A 19,713-nucleotide genomic window follows, 5' to 3' on the forward strand; every position below is an offset into this window, starting at 1 on the left:
AAAAAAAAAAAAAGGGTAGTTTGAACTGAGTCCCAGAGCAAGATTTATGAATCTGTCTGACTGCAATTTAATAGCAATAGCTGCTGCTGCTTGCAGACATACCCTGCTGTCATGGGGCCCTGGTTACCCTCAACTTAACAGTCCTACTCCCTCCTGTCTTTTGGCATGGAAGGAAACCAAGCCCACATTAACATGAGCTTTCCTCTTCCCTGAGGTGCCTTCAGTTTTGTTCTGGTTGCACAAAGCAACCCCAGGGCAGCAGTCATTTGTGACTCCCATCACGAGGCTTGAGTTAAATCTGAAGTGTTGCAAGCCGTGGCTGGTGTTATATGTTGATCCTAAAAAGAGACTTAATTGTGAAGGGGTGTAATGTGTGCTGTTTTGCCATGTGGAGGGTGTATGAATGGAATAAAACACCCATGCCCATCTGGCAGAACAGGATATAAGACATTGTGGCAGGAGGATGCGAGATGAAAGATAACAAGGTTGCTTCATCTGACATCTTCTTTCCTATTCCCATCTACTTTCTTTCCCCATCCTTTCACCAGAAGGGTAGAGCAGGAAGAGCAGGGCTGTACGTGTGTACTACGAGCAGACATAACTGCCTAGCCTCTTGCTTCTGGCACAATGAAGTGGCATCAGCCAAATGCATTGGGGGGGAACAGGGACATAGACTCTTTCTTTCCCACTTCTGAGACCTGTTGGCTTTTCAAATGACAGATCTTGGACAAAACTAAAAATCACCCCAGGCTCACATCTTCTCTCACATGGGCTCTGTCCAGCAACAAGCACTTGCCTGGAATGGCCTTCATGCCTTATTTTTCCCAGTATTGATGCAACTGAGTCCTGGTCAACACTATCCTCATCCTCTGCAAGATGAGGGAACACAAATGACCACTTGCCTACAAGCCTGATATGCCTGTAGTATCCTGTTACCACATTATTTTGGCGACACTCCCTCGTGCATAATGTGCCCGTGATTACTTGCTAGAGGCGAGAAGCAGAGGCCACTCCTCTCCTATGCTCCTTAAATAGTTAAATGCTTTGGTCAGCTGGGCGCAAGCCTGACAGCTGAACGAGGTGCTGCTCCCCAGACACAGACAAGTCTGCATGTAAGTAAGCTGTCCGAGCAGGTACAACATTTCGTAGCTCTTGGTATGTCTTCCTCTATGTAGTGATAAGTAGGCATTGTTTAAAATGTTTATTTCATTTTTTTTTCCAGTGTTTTGGATACATCTACTAGATCGTTCTTTTTCACAGGTGCTGTCCTCTGAAAAGCAGCTCTGCTTATCACTCAAGCTACCAGTCGTTCTTTGAAAATTTCCTAGATATGGCATTATACATGTATAATATGTGGTTGTTTTTATATCTTAGTGTTTGTTTGTGTGTGTAGGGAAAGAAGTATGTGGATGCACATCTGTGTGTGTGCATTTTTGTTCATGGACTTATGCCAACTTATGAGACAAGTGATAGTGTGTATTTATGGTTGGTGTGTGTGGAACACCGCTTTGGACATATACAGAAAACAGCTGAAATGGAAAAAAACACAGCAACAACAACGACAAAACAAAACAGTCTTTAGGCTATAGAAAAGTGGAGAGGGGAATTGGTAGAAAGGGGATGAGTCCCACCATGGAAAGAAAGGTTGATTCCTAACCTATGCGTCCAACACAAGGGTGGGGAAGAGGTCACCATACAGATGGCTGAAGTCTTGAGGGGGTGCTGATGTGTGGGGGATGTGAGGGTACACGTGTCCATAGACCTGTGACACACAGCCCTATTTATACAAAACCACCTGAGACCTCTTTTTTCTCTTTTAGAGGCCTGGTGTGGCACAACCGCAGTCACTAATCCTTCCCTAGTTGCCACCAAAGACCTTACCCTAGGCTTCTTTCTCACTTTTGAGTGAACTCAGGTTCTGCCTTTCCATGACGTTACACTCGTGCTTGGCCCCCACTACCTGCTGGTTAAAAAATCCCACTGTACTGCTGTCAGGCCTAAGGGGAATGTGGTGGCTGTTCAGGTTAGCAAGTGATAATCTGCCCTTTCAGCTTGTTATGTCATTTGCCTCAAGCCTTTCATTATTGTTTTCTGAGGATCAGTACTCACACCTTTGTTTTTTTCTGTCGTATTTTGTACAGAAAAGCATTAAAAATGCATATATACATCCACCCCCCCTAATTTTCTGCATGTGCAAGATTTCACTATGGTGAGGTGGCACGTGTCTCAGTGATACCTATGCTTGCAGACCCTTTAAGTGACAGTCTAGTGATGTTTAGCTAGTTGCACTTTTTAGAGCACAAAGCAGTGTACCCTTTCAAAGGCAGTGTCTGAGAACCGTGTGAAAAAGCACTGTGCTTTTGTATTAAATCTTGAAGCCCAGCAATTTGTATGCATCATGAAAGGACCAGTCCTGCTCCTGTGGTGGCAGGAGTCATGGGAGCCTGTGCCAAGGGACAGGGAGGGCAGAGCAAGGCTGTGGTTCCCAACCTGAGGTCACCCTCCAGAAGGTGAGAGGGAAGGTCCATCCAGCCTGTCCTTCCCCTTACTGCAGCAAGTTAAAAAGTCTGCCTGTGAAACAGAATAAGGGCAAATGGTATAACCCTGAACTTTGCTCCTCTCCAGGCACTGCAGCTCATCGTGGCATTAGCCACAAAACTAATACGTGGGGTGTGGAAGCAACAAAGAAAATCTTATCAGAAAGTCAATCTACTTTCAGTAAATATTTTTTTTCAGAGTAAAAATAGCTACTGTTGAGGCATAGATCACTTTTCTTCACATTGTGCCCCATTCCCTCTCTGGAAGGGGAACACCAGGACACATTCCACTTCTGCAGAGCATCGTGATCACCAATTTCTACCACAGGCAAGCAGATGTAGCCAAACACCCTTTTTAATCTATGGGGAGTTTTCTTGCATCTGTCTTGGAATCTGGAGTGAATTTTGCCTGTTTTTCTGTACAGACTGAAAAATCTTGATTAGCTAAGGGCTGTACTCTACATGAACCATGTGGTCCCAAACACCCACTTTTGTTGCAGTTCCTGATGTTCCCCAGGCACGTCTCCAGTTCCCGTACTGTGGTTGTAAATCTCTGTGTGCCTCTGTGAATGGGTCCCACAAAACCTCTGTGCTCAACTGATGTAACTGCTTGCAGTGGTGATCTGGCTATTAATAGATGCCAGGTACGCCAGTCACCACCCAGCCAGCAGAGTAAACACCTTCATTAGAAGATAATAGTTGCAAGAAGGAGGAAACCTAACCAGGAATAGCCAGCCTTAATTATCCAGGATGTTCAGACAATTTCAGACACCGGATCAGTGGTTCAGCACTCAGGTGACCGGCTCATCCTAGCTGGACGGAGAGGAAATGCCTGCCTTCCCTGAGTCAGGAGCAGTGCTCGTCCTGGTGCGAGCACAAGCAGAAAAGATCCATCACCTGCTCTGGAGAGAGAAGGGAGGGAGGCTGCCAGGCGGGGATGATGGGCACCGTGACCCAGGCCATGAGCTTTTCCAAGGGTTACGCTTGTTTTAATCCTATCAAATATCTCTTGGGTGACCGACAGGTGGAGTTGCTCTGAGGAAGCTTGCTATAGTGTCCATCAGAAAATGTTATTCATAATTAGCTCTTTAAATAGCTTATTGAAAATATTTATGGAAGTGGTCAGATCATCAGGTGTTGTTAATTCCCAGATCTCTTTATTGCAATACATGGGGTTGCATCCTCAGTTTGTACAGAGCCTTTCCAACAGGAGAGCTCCCCAGGTTAACCAGTGCTAGCTGCAAAGCAGTGAAAACAGCAACACGGAGAGTGAATGACTTTAAATTAGTGGGGGTTACACATTCAGGATAAAAGTCTTTGCTTCTATTTACAGCTGGGCAAGACCTTACAGGCAGATTTACACAGAGCTTTTCTAAGATTAACACATACTTCCCAAAGAAGGGGATTTCAGAGAACCAAAAATTACCCATAGATTTGTATCAAAATTGGAAAATTCTTGCTGCCAAAAGAAAAAGCTTATTATCTGGATGTGGAATTGGGAGAAGGAGTCAAAACTTTTTTGTCTTGAGGTTTTTGAAAATAAAATGACTTTGTGGTTTGCTTAGAGACAATGTGTTAAGTTTTTCTTGTGCTAAAAAAAAACTTTTAGAAAAGCTCATAAAGAAAAGGAAGACGACCTCACAAAATGTAATTTGGCAGTAAATTGTTTCTCTCTCATTTCCTTCTCAGCAAGATAACAAACTTACATAAATTTGGATTTATTTAGTTCCTCCCGACAGCTCTTTTTCAATTCAGCATGTTCTGCTGTGGGTGATTTAGTGCTGATGGCCCTTCCACTCAGGAGTCAGAGCTTAACACTAGTTCTGCCCTCCTCTCGCCTCGGTGTTGTTGTTGTTTGCGTTGCGGTGGTACCTTGGAGTGAGCCGTCCTGTTTCCTTTGGGATAGTCACTGGAATCACCAGTGTTATGCATTGACATGTCCTGATTTGGATGCTACGTCACCAGCAAAACAAAGCCAGCATGCAGGAGTAGCATGTGCCCGTGCATGTGTGTGCACGTCTTTTTGAGCGGGTGGCAGAAGTGTTTAATTCCCTTGGTTTCTGCATTGATTTCCTGCTGGCTTTCACAGCAGCTCCATGCATGTAAGCTGTGTAGCTACAGGACAGCCAAAAGCAGATAGTTACACAGCAAAGGAAAGTGTGTAAGGCCTGAGCTAGAAGACACGAAGGACAGGAGTGCGTTAGCCTGCTAAGTTGGTTCTTTTGCTCTGTTTTGTTTAGCTTTTGCAGCCAGAGTGGAAACAGAAGATGGCTTTCAGCAACCACACAAATGGCAGTTCAGCCGTGCCGGATTTACTCCACATGCTCGTGGAACAAAAGAAGACCCTACGCTTCAATAATTACAGCAACCCGGCCTTGGAGATGCAAGAGGAGATAATGGCCTCTTTTTATATCCTCATCATCGTTGGCTTTTTCGGCTTTCTGCTGTTTGTCATGATGCTCAGCAACATTGTTTCCAGCAAGCCTGAAAATTACATCGACTATCTCTATTCTGGGAAGTTTAACCCTCAGAGAAGCAAGGTGGAGCTTCCAGGAAAGGAGAGCAAAGACACTTTTGTTATCATTAACAGCACTGCCTTACTGGAGCTGCAAAGGCAGGACGGTAAATACAACACCGGGCCTGAGGCACCAAGTGCAGATGCAGTTCTGAGGAATGTATAAAAATGGTTTCTTTTTTATTATTATTTTTCTGTTGTGCATAAGGAGCTCAAACAGGAATAATTTTTTTCGTTCATGAAAACAAGAAAGGAGGAGCTGTGCCAGGAAAGAAGCAGACTGGTCTCGTGCAAGCTTCCCATATGAACGATGTGAAGGTAACAAGTGCAACGTGCAACCTGTGTTATTTCAGCCCTAGGCCTTTGGAGAAGAGGCCGGGAATCATGTCCTTGCTGGTCTATCTCCTTCATGGCTGTGTGTATCATGCATTTTTATAACCTGCCTCTTGGGAGAACGGAAGCTCTTCCTTTTCATGCTGTTGCTTCAAGCAGGGCCAGTATGCTTCCAGCTGGGGCATCGTCGTTGTGCCTGTTTGCTGTTATTATTTTTTATTTGTTTATTTATGTGGGGGGGAGGGGGTTGGAGCTACACGTGAGCCCACTGTGTGTGTGCTCTGCAAGCAGAAGGAGCAGCAGCTGCCTCCTCATCCACACTCCTCACCATGCTGGGCACCAGAGGTGGTGACAGGCTGACCCATGGAGGACCCGTGAGACTTGTACTTGTGTGCTCGCTTGGCAGGCTTGGTCTGCAGCGGGTTTTGGACAGTGGTCATGCATTTCTCAGCAGCTCTCTTCCTGCACATTGGACTTTTACAAAAGCTCAGGACGACAATGAGGTGGTCTCAGACATCCTGATGTCTCTCCAGGGTCCATCACAGGGCCTACCTGGCCATCATCAGGGCCTTCCAGGCCTCAGCAAATACAAGAAGGAGCAATTTGCCCACCACACAGCTCAGGGTTGTTCATCCCATGTCCTGCAGAGCCCTGGCACACAGGGGTTCAGGACAGTAGCTATGGGGAGACAAACAGCAGTGAGCTTCAGCTTTCTATTATCAGTGCATGTATTGGAAAAATCTCTGGAGTCTGGAGGTCAAAACAATTGGAAACTGCTGGTGCAGGTACTCTGAGAACATGAAGACGTTTTGTTATAGCTGCAAAAATCCTATAAAACCCTATAAAATTTTGTGCCTGGGGGGTGGCGTTGCTGGCTCCACTCAGCTTCCTTTGTGTTGCTGCATTAGCATTTTGCTATTGATAGGAAGAAAGCTCTCAACAATTTAATATCCTAAAAAACATTCCTTCCCTTTTCTTCTCTCTAATTTTTCCCAAACAGGGTGTTACTAAACCTGTATCTTAATTTTGCTCTTTTTTAATGCATCCTTTGCTGCCATGATATAGTGTTGTTGTCATGGGTTTTGCCACCATTTGGCCCAGGCCAATTGCCTGGAAATGATTTACTTCGTGTGGTCCATCTCCTTAAAGGGAATTTCCATAGCCTGATCTCATAAGACACGTTCCAAGGCTGATACTCCCAGCTGATAGCCAAGATGAAATCCACACTGCTCTCTTGGCTTTCCACACTCCTTGCTTGAATTCCAGAGATTCAGCTTTCCAACACAGACGTGTCCTTTTTTGGACAGGTGAATATTCCCCAGACACTGTCTCCAGCAGAGACCAATTAGGCTGTTCAGATAGTTTTGGACCCCATTAGCTTTGGCTTCATCACCATGTCTGGTTTAATAACTGCTTGGCTGGAGCCAGGATCCACTATTTATGCTCACTGCTCCTGACTGCACTTGGTAGCCACGCTCCCATTACTGCAGCTCAGCTATTCAGATCTTAAAAAAAAAAAAAAAAAAAAAAAAAAAAAAGAGAGAGGTGTTTTGAAGGTGGAAAAAAAACATTTGCAGTTCCATTTGTTCCTTCTGCTCAGTGTGTGTATTTTCCACAAGAAGGCAAATATTGCAGTCAGTTTTGAAGAAGGATCAATTTCTGCCAGCACTGAGAAGAGATTTTAGCCTGCCTCCTTGCAGTGGTGACAATTCCTCCTGCTTTGTGGACTCATTTTATCATTTTTATAGATATTCAACAGTCCAGTCAAATCTCTTTTTCCATCACGAGTGTTATAAATAGGCTTCAGACATCCATCACCCCCATGAGGTTCTGTGCAGTGAAATTTCACCTCCTTTAGCAGTGGCTGCTCCTTTTCTTGACAGGCTGAAGCAGGGGAAGCACCAGGCTAGAGGGTGAACTCCAAAGCCCTGGGAAGTACTATTTGCCTCCCTCCAAGCTCAGGGTGAAATCAGAAGAGTGATCCTCTCCGTGTTCTCTGCAAAGGAAAGCTCTCTATGAGGGATGCTTTAACAGGTTCTTTCAGTCTGGATGTCTGTGGGACCATGAGCTCTAAGTGCCACCTGAGTGTAGCTCAACCTCTATGCTGAGGGAGCTTCCGCATCACCACCGACCTGGGCCATACTCATGAGGGAGGCAGTCTTCCCAAAAGTTTTTGGGTTGTGGTGGGTCAATAGGGATGAGGTGCTGTCCCCTTTTTCTGGCTGTGCAGGGGCAGCATATTTCCTTCTTTCTGGTGGTCCTGGAGGGTTTGTAAGTGCTACAAACAATGTCCTGCCTTGCAGAGCTCCTCTGTTTTTCATCCAGGTGGTCAAGTGCCAGTGCACTTTGAAACACTTTTCCTTTTCTTTTCCCTTCCTCACTTCAAGGAGATGCAAATGTGTGTACATACAAATTCCACCATGAAATATAAGAGCTTTTGCTCCTAAAGGTGCCCCATTCGTACACATTCCAGGTAAAGGTGGCTGTGTATTTCAGCTTAGCAGCGTCTCTGATACTACCAACAGGAAAGCTGCTAAAGTCGACTTTTGCAGAGAATCCCTAATGCTGGAAACCAAAATTCATCAGTTTTCACAAGGTGCATCACAGATCTTTGTGGGAAACCTCTGGCAGTTGTATTAATTCTGTTCTGAGGAGTTTGGCACTGTTACTTGAGATATGAGCTTAATTTATTTTCTGAAGTTTCCACTTTTTTTCTGTGTTTCTACCCGTAGGACATCTTTGATTTTGGCAAGTGCTTCTCTTATTGGTTCCATCGTGGACTGAGAGCTATAATTACACACCTTTGGAAATTCTCTTTTGATACCAGACTTTGGAGTGAGACTTTAGCTAGTGGTCAGGACTTCATCAGACAGCTAGGAGGGAAAATGGATTATTTAAATTGGGCATGGTATTTGTCAGAAAAAATAATCTTATTTTCCCTCATTCCACATAAGACTGGAAAAAAAGCCACCACAGATTTCCTGTAGAATAATATTCTCAAATATTGTTTTTTGGGAAAAAAAAAATGTACTTACATTTTATATAGATAAATATAAAATGTTAGATTAACTTAATTTAAGCTGCTGTACTTAATACAGTACATCAGCAGAAACATTCACTGTTTGCCTAACATCATGCCTACTGTCTATGTGTATTTCATTATGTTCCATATTTCATTATGTTTTCATTTTGTATTTTAAAATAAAGGGTTTGTGATGATTTTTAGCTTGTGTAAACATGGTGAGTGGTAACCTAATCACATAATTACTACTGAAATGGGTAATTGGTATGTACTGATAATTGGTATCCTAATTGCCTCATTAATAGGGACTTTGTTCAGGGGTAATTGGTAAATTTGCCATTTAGCTAAGTGGTACACTGGAATTCCAGAAAGCACCAAAAAAGCTCGTTAAGGGGGGGGTCAGGCCTCACCGTCCTTCCTGGGCATCCCTAGGGAGTGCTCCACATGGCTCTGAACCCACCACCCATGCCCACAGCAGCCAGGGGGCAGTCACCCCCATCTGGTGCAGTGTGCTCAGGGTGTCAGGTGCAATGGCTTTGCACAAGGAGGACGGTGGTCCCAGCCACAACCTTCAGGGCACTGCCTTGCTGCCAGAGGCAGAGCTCGAAGGAAGGGCAGCAGGGCAAGAGGAGAAGGCTCTGGTTCAATATTTGAAGGATGAGGTAACAATTGGAGGTGTCTTTTCCCAAATCCTAGATGCACTTCAAGGCAGGGGCTATGTCCATGCATTTTGCACTGTGTGGCCATGTTAGGAAATATCAGAAGTCTGAAACTGCAAAAGGAAAAAAGGTCCCTGGCCAGTGCTCACTGTCTGTGTAGACAACAGCTGGGAGGGAAAAGAGGCAAAAAGTAACAGAGCAGACTAAATGTAGCATGGAATATAAAATACGTGTTTTTATGTCAGCCTACTACCTTATGTCTGCTGCCCAAGGTTTTTTTTGTTTTGTTTTGTTTTGTTTTGTTTTGTTTTGTTTTGTTTTGTTTTAATAGTATTGAGATGTTGGAACCATAAACAATTGTTTCTAAAGCAGGTTAACAGATGGTTTTCTGCCATATACTTGACTGGAGCAGAGGGGAATCCAATTCTCAAATAAATCCTCTGAAAAGGAGATGAGAAGAGTTCATCCCTCTGGTCTCAGTAGGTATCAGCGACTAGCATCATAGTTAGTGTTTTTGTAACCACTTAGGTTCAGACCAATTTTATTAGGGGCTGAAGGAGACAGGGCACAGTGATGTCACCTGACAGGCCAGGAGGGACACTGTCTTCCTGGGACAGCACCAAAATACAGTGGAACAGACCTCGCCCATGCCTAAGGCCTCACAAGCAGAAAGGCTGGTTTGAGCCTCCTTCATCCACCTTGCCAAAAAAAAAGATAAACAAAACAAGTGGTGCACAACACAATTGCTCACCACCAGCCAACTATGTCAGCCAGTCCCCAAGCACTGGCAATACCCTTGCCCCAGCCAACTCCCCTCTGTTTCATTGTTCAGCACGATGCCTGTGGCATGGGACACCTCTCTGGTCAGCCTGGGCCAGCTGTCCTAGCTGTGTCCCCCCAGCTCCTGGTGCACCCCCAGCCTCCTTGCTGGCAGGGCAGCATGAAAAGCAGAAAAGTCCTTGACTTAATGTAAGGTAATATAAATTACTTAACGTAAGGCTTAATGTAAAGTAAATCACAGGTGTGTTATCAGCATTATTTTTTCTCTAAAGCCAAAGCATGGCACCGTAGCAGCTACTAGGAAGGAAATTAACTCTATCTCAGTTGAAGACAGGGCAATCTTATATCAGATTTCCAGAGTTCTGATCTCCACGTGATGGTGCTAACATGATGTGACCCACCACTCATCTGCCTCAGCAAGGAGAGCATGTAGACAGCTGAGTTAGCCCCCACATTCCTGCTCACACATATTTTGAATTCACAGTTTCCCACTGCTTTAGGGGAAAGGTGTTAAGAGGAGAAATGTTTTGGAGAGAATGACCTGTCCTATGGGGTATCTTCATTTGCTGCTACCTTTCACTCTCAGACTTGTAGGTACAGCTAAGTGTGAGCAATTTACCAGTCAACTGGTAAATTTACTGACAAGCTTGTTCCTGTGGTAAGAGTCTGTGTGAGCATCTAAGGGAGGAGAAAGGAAAGGTAAGAAACCAAGCAGGTCAAGGTAGTCTTCACGTGTGTGTTCAATAGTACAGCATGAGCAATTTTCTTTTCCCCCCACAATCACTTCCCTTTCTCTAAAGGGGCTGCTCACCTTTGGATGGTGTTGGTGTCAGGCTCAATGCAGGTTCCTCAGGGGTTCATCTGTAGAAATGGGTGCACAATGTGGAAAGCTAAAGGTCTCTAAAAGACAGATTAGTCCTGAAAATACATTACCCTGAAGCAATGCCCAAGGCATCAAGATTTCTTCTCCCTCCAGGGCCTGAAACTGGGCAGGCTGAACATGGTGGACATCATACACATGGCTTCAGTGTTGGGATCCAGGCTCGCTGATAAGTTGCATCCTCCTCAGCCTGATGGGACCACTGATTTCCAAGATTGGGTTATTTCTGATCAGCCCCCTGGAAGCCCCAGGGCTGCTGCTGGCTGAGTGTGACACCACAGGTGGCACCAGGGCAACCGGGTTCTTTGTGAGCTCAGCGGCTTCCTACCCCAACTCTCTGTCCCTTGAGATGCCAACATGCAGCGCTTCACAAACCCGCTTCTCAGGCACGTAATTTCCAGGGGCTGCTTTGATGCTGCTTCAAAGAAACAGTGCTTGCAGTATTTAAGAGCTCTGAGGGCTCTGCAGCTTAATGGTTTCAACACTGTTTTTTTAGGGGAAACAGATATTCCAGAAAGTCTTATTACAGGAGAAAAAATCGACGAGGAGGCCAGCCTGCGCTGGCCAGTATGGACACTCGTTCACGCTGGCAGCAGCCAAGGGTGGGTGCCCTGGAGGTACAAAGTGCTGTTAAGAGATGAACTGCCCATCCATCAGCAGAACAGTGTCTTCCAGGAGCTGTGTGATTCTCTGACCATGTCCTATGGGAAATGTGTAATTGTGACAAGAGACAAAAGGCAGCTGACACATGTTGAGGCAAAAGATGGCAAGGAGCAGGAGACAGAAGCTCTGCCTCCAGTTCCACCAGTGATCTACATGTCTGGCATTAAGTGTTGCCCTGAGATTGCTAGAGCCAATGGCCATGAGCTGCTTGTCGCGCCTTCATCTTACAGCTATCTGTCTCCAATGGATGTTGCTTGGTCTTCTTTGAAATGGTTTATTATAAACAACAGGAAGGACTTTGCCCTGAAGTCTGTTGAGACAACCCACTCCTATAGGTGCATCCTCTTCAGTGACTTGATTATTAAAGGAATAGAGAAGATGACCCCAAACAAATGGAAGGTAGCGATTAACAGAGTGAAGAAATGGGAAAACTACTACCTTGACACATTTTCTTGAACAGTTCTTCCTACAGTCACACCTCCGATGTGTTTTGATAATGGTTCCAGCTCTGTTGAGCCCTTCCCTTCAAAGGATATAAACTTAAAACAAAACAAAACAACCCACCATGCCAATAGTGCCAATAAAAGAGATAATTTTAAATCTGAATGTTACATTTCAGATGTATTCCTGGACTAGGCTGATAAGTTCCATACTTGCACTGAGAAGGGACAGTTAATTTGCCTTACTGCAAAATGGGCTAAAGCATGCCTAAGGCCCAGGTTAGCCTGCCTTCTGGATACGTTCCTCTGACATGGGAGGCTTCAGACCATGCCACAGATGGAAATGTCCTCAATTTTTAGAAAGACTGGGCTGCAAAATGAAATCTGTAGGTCAGGCCCATCTCTGACCCCCATGGAAGATCTGCTCCTGAACAAGGAATATGTCGGACCATGACTGATGCCAGAGACCACAGCTTAAGGAAGCCAGAAGAATTTATTGTGCCTTGCCCATAACATAGGCATTAATATCTGTTATCAGCTCATTATGCCCAGTAGTTCATTACGCCTAGTGCCTTGCTTCTAGAAATGCTCTGCAATAAATATTTCAATGTCAGGTAAATCTTTTTTTAAAAGGGAAGTTCCTTTCTGAAGCCTAATAATTAGTAGTCGGTTCAGGCTTTAAAGCATGAAGAGTAGTTTGGTCTCTCAGGATAAAATACGGCATTCATCATTGCAGATTTTCCTTATCCATGACATCAATTCACTCTTCTTTGAATCCTGCTGGGCCCTGAGATGCAACGATTTCTCACAGAACTGAGTTCAAAAGATTACTTACGAGTGATGAAAAGTAGTGCTTCTTAACATCAGTTTTAAATGTGTTGCTTTTCAAGTTCATTGAATGCTTTCTTGTTTTTGTAAAGTGGCTCCCAATTTACTTTCTCCATGTAGCCAATTACTTTGCATGTGTTTACTGTGTACTTTTAAGACAGAAAACTAGAACCATGAAAACATAAATAAGTTATAAGATGATTCACAGGTTCACTAAAACGTTTCAATACACTGAGGAAAATCTGTGCAGTTTTTCTACAGTGTGTGGAAACTATCTAAATGAGCATTGTAATTTGGTGTGGCAGAGAGATATCTGAACAGGGAGTCTCATTTACCTTCAGAAGAATCTACTCGTATCATTCTCTAAAGCCGAAATATGAATATACAGGGAAAAATAACCATCTTTTCTCAGCATCGTGTTCATCAGCAAAAACATCTGTTCATTTTTATAAGCACGGAAGTAGCAGAGAATGGAAAATTAAGTGCTTCAAATTCAGGGCAGTGGGGGAGAAAAGGGAAGAGATTGGAGAGAGGCAGGAAAGTTTCAATTGTCACAGTATCACAGCCCTGAACAAAACTTCATATTGGCTTGAAGCAGGAATTTTGCCACTAAATATCAATGAATATGAAGTGGTGTGAAAAATCTGATGACTTCACTGCTCTATTCTGGATTTACATGAGAAGCAGCGAGACCAAACATGAACAGAGCAGAGCCCCAGACTGCTTCCCCACTGCAGCTCAGCCCTATGGGTTCCTCCTGCCCCCGGCTTACACAACTGTGGGTTCAGGGCTACGTTGCAACACTTATGTGCTGCTAGGGTGTGTCTGCTGCCATCTGTAATTCACAGTGGGGACCACGGGACCAGGTGCAGAATCACTGGCTGTCCAGCTGTTTCAGCAACGAGGAAGAACAGTAAGGAAGTAACTTCTTGACAGGAATTGATCAGTCTTCCCTAATTCATATTCTTTAGTAAAATGAGGGTGAAGCCTTCCTGAAAACAAGCATGAGGAAAGAAGTGTTTGATGGCACATCATCCAGAGAGCAAAGGAAAAACATCCTTTCCCTGCCAAGTACCAGGAAGGTTTGAGAAGGCCTCGCCAAACACCTTCACTCTTCCCAACCTTCTCCTGGGAGGCTGAGGGCTGGTGAAACTTTTCTACCCAGTCATATTTAAAGTGAATGGAAACCTGTGGGCAGGAAAAGAACTAAGTCTGAAACCAAATGAACTTTGGTATTTTGTATAAAATCCTCTGAGATGAGTCCTCTTCTTTCTTCCTCCCTCCCCCTTTGCTGCTGCATAAGGGTAATTACAGCCCATGTTTTCTAAAAAACTTTGTAGCGCTTTGTACTGAAGAAAAATATTGTGGCTCATGCAGTTCTGACTCAACTGGCAATTTAGGATGACAAGCAATTCCTTTAACATATGACTAAACAATCTAATAGGAGGATGTTACCAAATAGCACGCACCTCATTCAAGAGCACTTGAAATAGCATGCATGAGTCCAATATCTTCTTGGTAGGATTTTAAATAGCTATTATTTTATTAGGTAGCTCTTGTATTGAGGCCCAGAGTGTTTGGCCATCGCAGGATGTCAAAGCAAACATCTTTGTTCCCATTCCCAGCTCTGTGACTGAAACGCACCACTAGAATAACACGATTAAAGTATCTTTGCATAAAGAAGAGAGGCAGATGCAAATGTGTATGTTGATGAGGCAGCTATAACAGATGTCCCTCTCTTCTAAGCTAGCTGGAATGCAAATCACCTGAATTTTCATGATGTCTCATTGACTAATTACTTCTAAATGCTTTTCCAAGCCTTGTCTTCATGGAAAAAAAAAAAAAAAAAAAAAGAAAAAAAAAGAAAAAGAAAAAGAAAAAGAAAAAGAAAAAGAAAAAGAAAAAGAAAAAGAAAAAGAAAAAGAAAAAGAAAAAGAAAAAGAAAAAGAAAAAAAAACCCACACTTTTATTTTCTTCCAGTCCATGAAGCAGGCCTGTAATGAATGGCTCAAAGCACTTTTTTTTTTTTTTTTCCACTATTTTCAAGTCTACTGTCCTAACAATATGCTGCAACCCAGAGCACAGATGGGGCAAATGCACTTGGGCCAAGAGCCTACAGAGACCCAAGTCAAGGATATAATGGTGGGACACAAGATTTGAGCTTCATGGACAGAGCAGGCAAAGTGGAGCACACTTCAGGCCATGCACGAGAACTGGGAGAAGGCTGGTCAGGCAATGGAAAGACAACTTTCAAAGCTCAGCCTCTGCCCCTGTGATCCTGTTCCTTGAAACCTCCTGCTGAAATGATCATACAAAGATAGAAAGGCACAGGGGAAAGAAGAAGGAAGGCAGGGACAACATTCCATGCAAGAAATGCAAAAGAAGAAAAACGCTTTAGAAAACAAATATACATAAGGGCCAGACTCATTAATGTGACTTACATGCCACTTATCTGCCAGTGTCTGACCTTTCTTGTTGGCTAGCTCTAAGCCTCCTCAAGTCAGTGATGAGGCCAGAGGAATATGAGTCACACCAAATTGAAAGAGCAATAGGACTGGAAAAGTGCTACACAAACAGAAGATGAGGCACTGGAGAGCAAAACCAACCAGTATGAAGAAATCGAGGAAGAAAAAATGACATAAAAAAAAAAAAAGACACCCATGTTATGTTCCTAGTGATTGAATGGGAGCAGCCATACACGTTCTTCACCCTGTGACAGCCATCTCAAGAGCTTTTGGATAGACTGGAAACAGTCTCCCAGTGAGACACAGCCTTTGATGCCATTACAAACAGACATTTTCAATAGCTCTTTTATCAGATTCAAAGTGGGAGAAATTGATGCCATATGGAGATTCACATGAATACATGCCTAATCACTTATTTGTGCCCAAACAAACTTTTTCTCTACAGGAACATATGAGAAGCCCATTGCTGTGGGGATAACTATTCTGGCAGCTATCAGGTACTCCTGTTATGAAGTGGAAAAGAGGCAGCTGGTGCTCTGATTATACCCATGATAGAAGTTTGATTCACACATAAGCCAGTCAAGGTCCAGCTGAGCCTAAACGATATGCTGAGCTTGCTCCAGTAGCCAAAACGAACCAGCTCGAATAGCCAAAGTCAAGCTGTGTAATGATGTAGGTTGTGTGCAAACACGCAGCCACCTCTGAGTCCCTGAACCAGGTGGCCACTTACAGCTATCCTTTCTGGAAATGACTTCTGGCACGTGTCAGGGGGTAGGGGGGATGTAAACACAGGTTCCAGAAATTTTACTTGATGTGTCTCCACCCACTCCTGTGGGTTTTACACTTGCACAGCCATATAGCTTGGTTCATTTTCCGTGTGATCAGACTTGAGACTGTCACAGGGGTCAGGTTCTTCAAGTGAGGTCTGTCAGCTTCTCCCTAAACTTGACTTGAAGGCTGAGGTTAGTAAATAGGTAATGAACACGGAGAGGATGTAGCAAGTAGATGTGTCTTTGGAAGCAGTTCTGGGGAGGCTCTGGACAACTGGGCCTGGTGAAGGCTGAAACAAGAGAGGTGTGTGTCAGCTTAGTCTACTGGTTTCTCCCATGATGGAGCTGGCATGGATGCTCTGAGGGCATGTCACAGTGCTCCTCTAGGCCAGCGCAGGTCGAAAGTCAGCAGGTTGGCAGAGATTCTGACTGACCTCACAATGCTGAGCTCCTTTGTGCTGGAATAGCCTTGTTCCAGCAGCCACTTCAGTCCTCTCTCTCAGAACCTGTGCAATATTTAGTGTTTTCCTTAAAATTAGAACAGCTAATTTATTACCTTGCAAGGATTTTGTCTTTTGTTTAGAACCACACAGCCTTCATGTAAGCAGAAGAAAGCTTAAAGATGCAAACACTAAAAGCTTTAAACAATTATTTTGTCAGCCTTCTTCAACTGGGCAGTATTGACAGTGACAACATCCAACAGTGACACACCCGTGCAAGTGAGGTGCTGCCTAAGATTAAGTTGCCCATCTGTACAACATGAGTGCTCTTTTTGAAGAGAGTCATTTTGGGGAACAGGGTGGGTGAAGGAAAGAATTTGTAGCTCTGGAGGCACCAGAAGAGTGTGACCTAGCTCGCTTTCTGAGATGGGATCATCTGCAAAGGAAGCCTGTGTAGACTACCTGCTGTCCAACAAGCTGCAACCTCATGCACACTGCACTTCAAGACTCTCTCTTCTTGCTGCCTCCTTTTGCTTGCAGAAACTCAGATGAATTCTCTATTCCCCTTGTAAACTTGCCTAGACTAATGATATAATGCTTTTTTTCAGTAAGAAAACAGGCTTCGAGATCCCCAGCTGGTTTCTGAACAGGAAACAAACAAATCTGAGCTGCTGTCTCCCCCCAGTGTCAGCATATTTTCTTGTTCAAGGATGCCACTGCGGCACACACAATGCCCACGGGTAAAGAAACCTGCTGTAACCTACACAGTGAAAGGAAACACAGGTATGTTCTCCTTGGTTGGCCTTCATAGCATTAGTCAAGTCTCTGTCCACATATAACACAGAAGAAAAAATGGTTCAGATTTGGGAACAGATAAGATCTCTTCTAATTTTTGAACCTACAGGATATCAGCCTGTTACGAGACCAGACCCATTACAAGCACTAGGGGTTGCCTAGACTGTATTGCTACTATGAAGGAAAAAAAAAATAAAATCCAGGTTGAAACCAGACCTGAAGCCTTAAACACACAAACAGGTTTTCAGATATGGCTGTGGATGCAAAGAGGTGGTGATGTGGAGCACTTCTGAGGAGACTCCTTGTAACTGCTTTTTTGTCCGTGTTCAGTCCAGGAGCAAAAAATGGGCTCCTCGTGTTAATTCCAGCCCTGCACATGTTTAGCATGCTATGTCCCCCCAGATTTTAATACCAGTCTTCAGTACTGAAGGGAGGTCAATTGTTTTGATGCTAAATGACTTGCTTTAAAGGGAGATTGTGTGCCTTTGGTTCTGCTTATAGGGTGGCTTTATTGAAGGGGAGAAAAGCTCAGCTTTCAGATAAAATATACAAACAAACTACACAGCATTCTTACTATTGGTCTAGAAAAATCTACTCCTGGTTGAGATTCCAAAAAAATCTAGTGAGGCCAATATTCAAAGGCAAACGATGACTGCACGGAGCCAACATTCTGCTTGCTTTTGGGGCTGGAAGACACTACACAACCCTGACAATTTCCTCTTAAGGTTTGGGCACATGGTTTAGCTAAACTTCTTGGTGTGTTTCCTTCAACAATTTCCCTCAAAGCTGTTTAACGGAAGTGGTTAGGAGAGTCTGTCCTCACCGAACACCGCAGAGCCATTTAATTAAATTACCACTCAGTCCCATGTTTGCATACACAGATGACTGCTGAGACAGTGGAAGAAAACAGCTGATTTACAATGGTACTGAGAATTCCCCTGCCAGGCAGTCCTGACACTGCTCTAGGAAAGATACTGCTCTGTCTATCCCAGGAACGGGCTTCTGCAATGCTTACATTCCCTGGTCACCAAGGCTACTGCATGAACAGCAAGATTTTAAAAATCGCTGCAGCTGATGGTGAGTAACCCAAGCACACCAAGAGCTGTCTGAGCACCAGTCGTGCCAGCTGCACACGCAGTCAGATAACGCTTGTGAAACGGGCGCTGCGGCAGAGCATCCTTGCGTGACCACACCAGGCACCTCAGCCTGTAGCCACAGGGAGAGGGCAGGAGCGAGCTGTACCAGACGCCTCCCATGTCCTGCTGGGGTCCCAAAGCTTCTCCAAGGGCCCTCCATCTCTGCTCTTCCCTCCTCCTCACTCTACACTGTCAGATTTCAGTGTCATCTTCACTTCCACAAGATACAAGGATCTGGAAAGTGCTTTATAATGGAAACATGAAGGCAAACATATCTGTTGCCACTGCTACAGATGCCAAAAACTTTATTTCTGTGCAAAAAAAACACTATTCAGATAACTTACCATGACCAAGTTAGCTTACCCTCTGAGATTTGGTGTTATTGAACATGCAAGAATGGCTAGTAATGGCAATTACAAAACTGTCTCTATTTCCTAGGCCAAGTAACAAATAGAGAGCCATACACAGTTTTCAGACACTATACAAAGCAAAATAATACAAGACACCTCCTATCATTAAATTTCACCAAAGGTTTTCATACTGACATTGTGATTTGCGTTATTCTAAGGTAAATCCCAGGTATGGAAAGTGGTTTGAAAAAGACCTGCCCTGAAAATCTGCTGTATTGGATTTGTTCATGAAGATTTAATAAAAGCCCCACAAGTCCAAGATCTACACACCTGCAGGAATAAGTTGGTCTGAAGAAGCTGCACAGAAACATCCCCAATTCCTTCTGCCTGTCTGTGTACCCTGCACACATCCATGATGCACTCAGTGTTATCTCTTCAAAACCAGCCTCCTGCTTTCAGCTAATCTTTAAAAACTGCCTCCCCTGCAGCTCCAAAGTGTAGCATTTGAGTAAGCAATAACCAAGGCCATTACTTTTTCTTTTTTTTACAAAGTTTTTTTATTGCATAAATAGAGGCTTAGATATTTTGCTGTACGTATAAAAAGTTGAGATACAGTTTAAGTGAATGTTACTCTTGAGGGTTTTATTCCTTTGACACATCCTTCATCTACGGGAAGCCTTCGTTCTCCCAGGAAAGGAATCCGAGCAAGCTGCCAAGTGTCAGAAAATCTGCAGGGTGGGGAAACAGCAGTGAGAACAGCAGGCATGATATGCTAGCAGCACATGGGCTAAATCTGCCTGCCCACGTGGCACGCTGCAATCGGAGCTAATCACAGCTCCGCAGTGCTGACACGGGAGAACATTTTTAGGGCAGGAGCATTCACCCCTTCTCACAGACCCATTATAGAACGACACGCTGACGGTCCTAGAGACAGCAGAATTTAGGAAAGACTGGGCCTCTGCTGGGCTGTTCTGGGTGACCAAGAAGATTTTGGTCAGGGATGCTTTAATGCCAGTCATTCAACAAGGTCAACGACACACGCCAGACCCACAGGCCTTGTGGAATGAGCTCCTTACCCTGGTGCAGCAATCCTTTGGGCT

The 19,713-nt window shown here is 44.2% G+C and overlaps 1 protein-coding gene and 1 long non-coding RNA gene across 3 annotated transcripts; both read left to right on the forward strand.

Annotated features, from left to right (window-relative positions):
- The first annotated feature begins 1,010 nt into the window (after positions 1–1,010).
- Positions 1,011–19,338, forward strand: LOC311219634. Of its 2 annotated transcripts, XR_014619189.1 has the most exons (3): positions 1,011–1,112; positions 4,778–5,370; positions 16,941–19,338. It is a non-coding gene; the product is annotated as an uncharacterized lncRNA (long non-coding RNA). The 2 variants fall into 2 exon arrangements; XR_014619190.1 differs by lacking the exon at positions 16,941–19,338 and having other exon boundaries at positions 4,778–8,610.
- LOC311219621 (protein FAM243B) lies at positions 9,431–16,924 on the forward strand. The gene has a single exon (XM_084302825.1). It carries the CDS (start codon positions 11,084–11,086, stop codon positions 11,843–11,845), a length of 762 nt encoding a protein of 253 aa, XP_084158951.1. The 5' UTR covers positions 9,431–11,083; the 3' UTR covers positions 11,846–16,924.
- Positions 19,339–19,713: the final 375 nt, after the last annotated feature.

Source organism: Netta rufina, assembly GCF_964035555.1.
Source record: "Netta rufina genome assembly, chromosome: 1".
In the NCBI taxonomy this organism is placed as follows: Eukaryota; Metazoa; Chordata; class Aves; order Anseriformes; family Anatidae; genus Netta; species Netta rufina.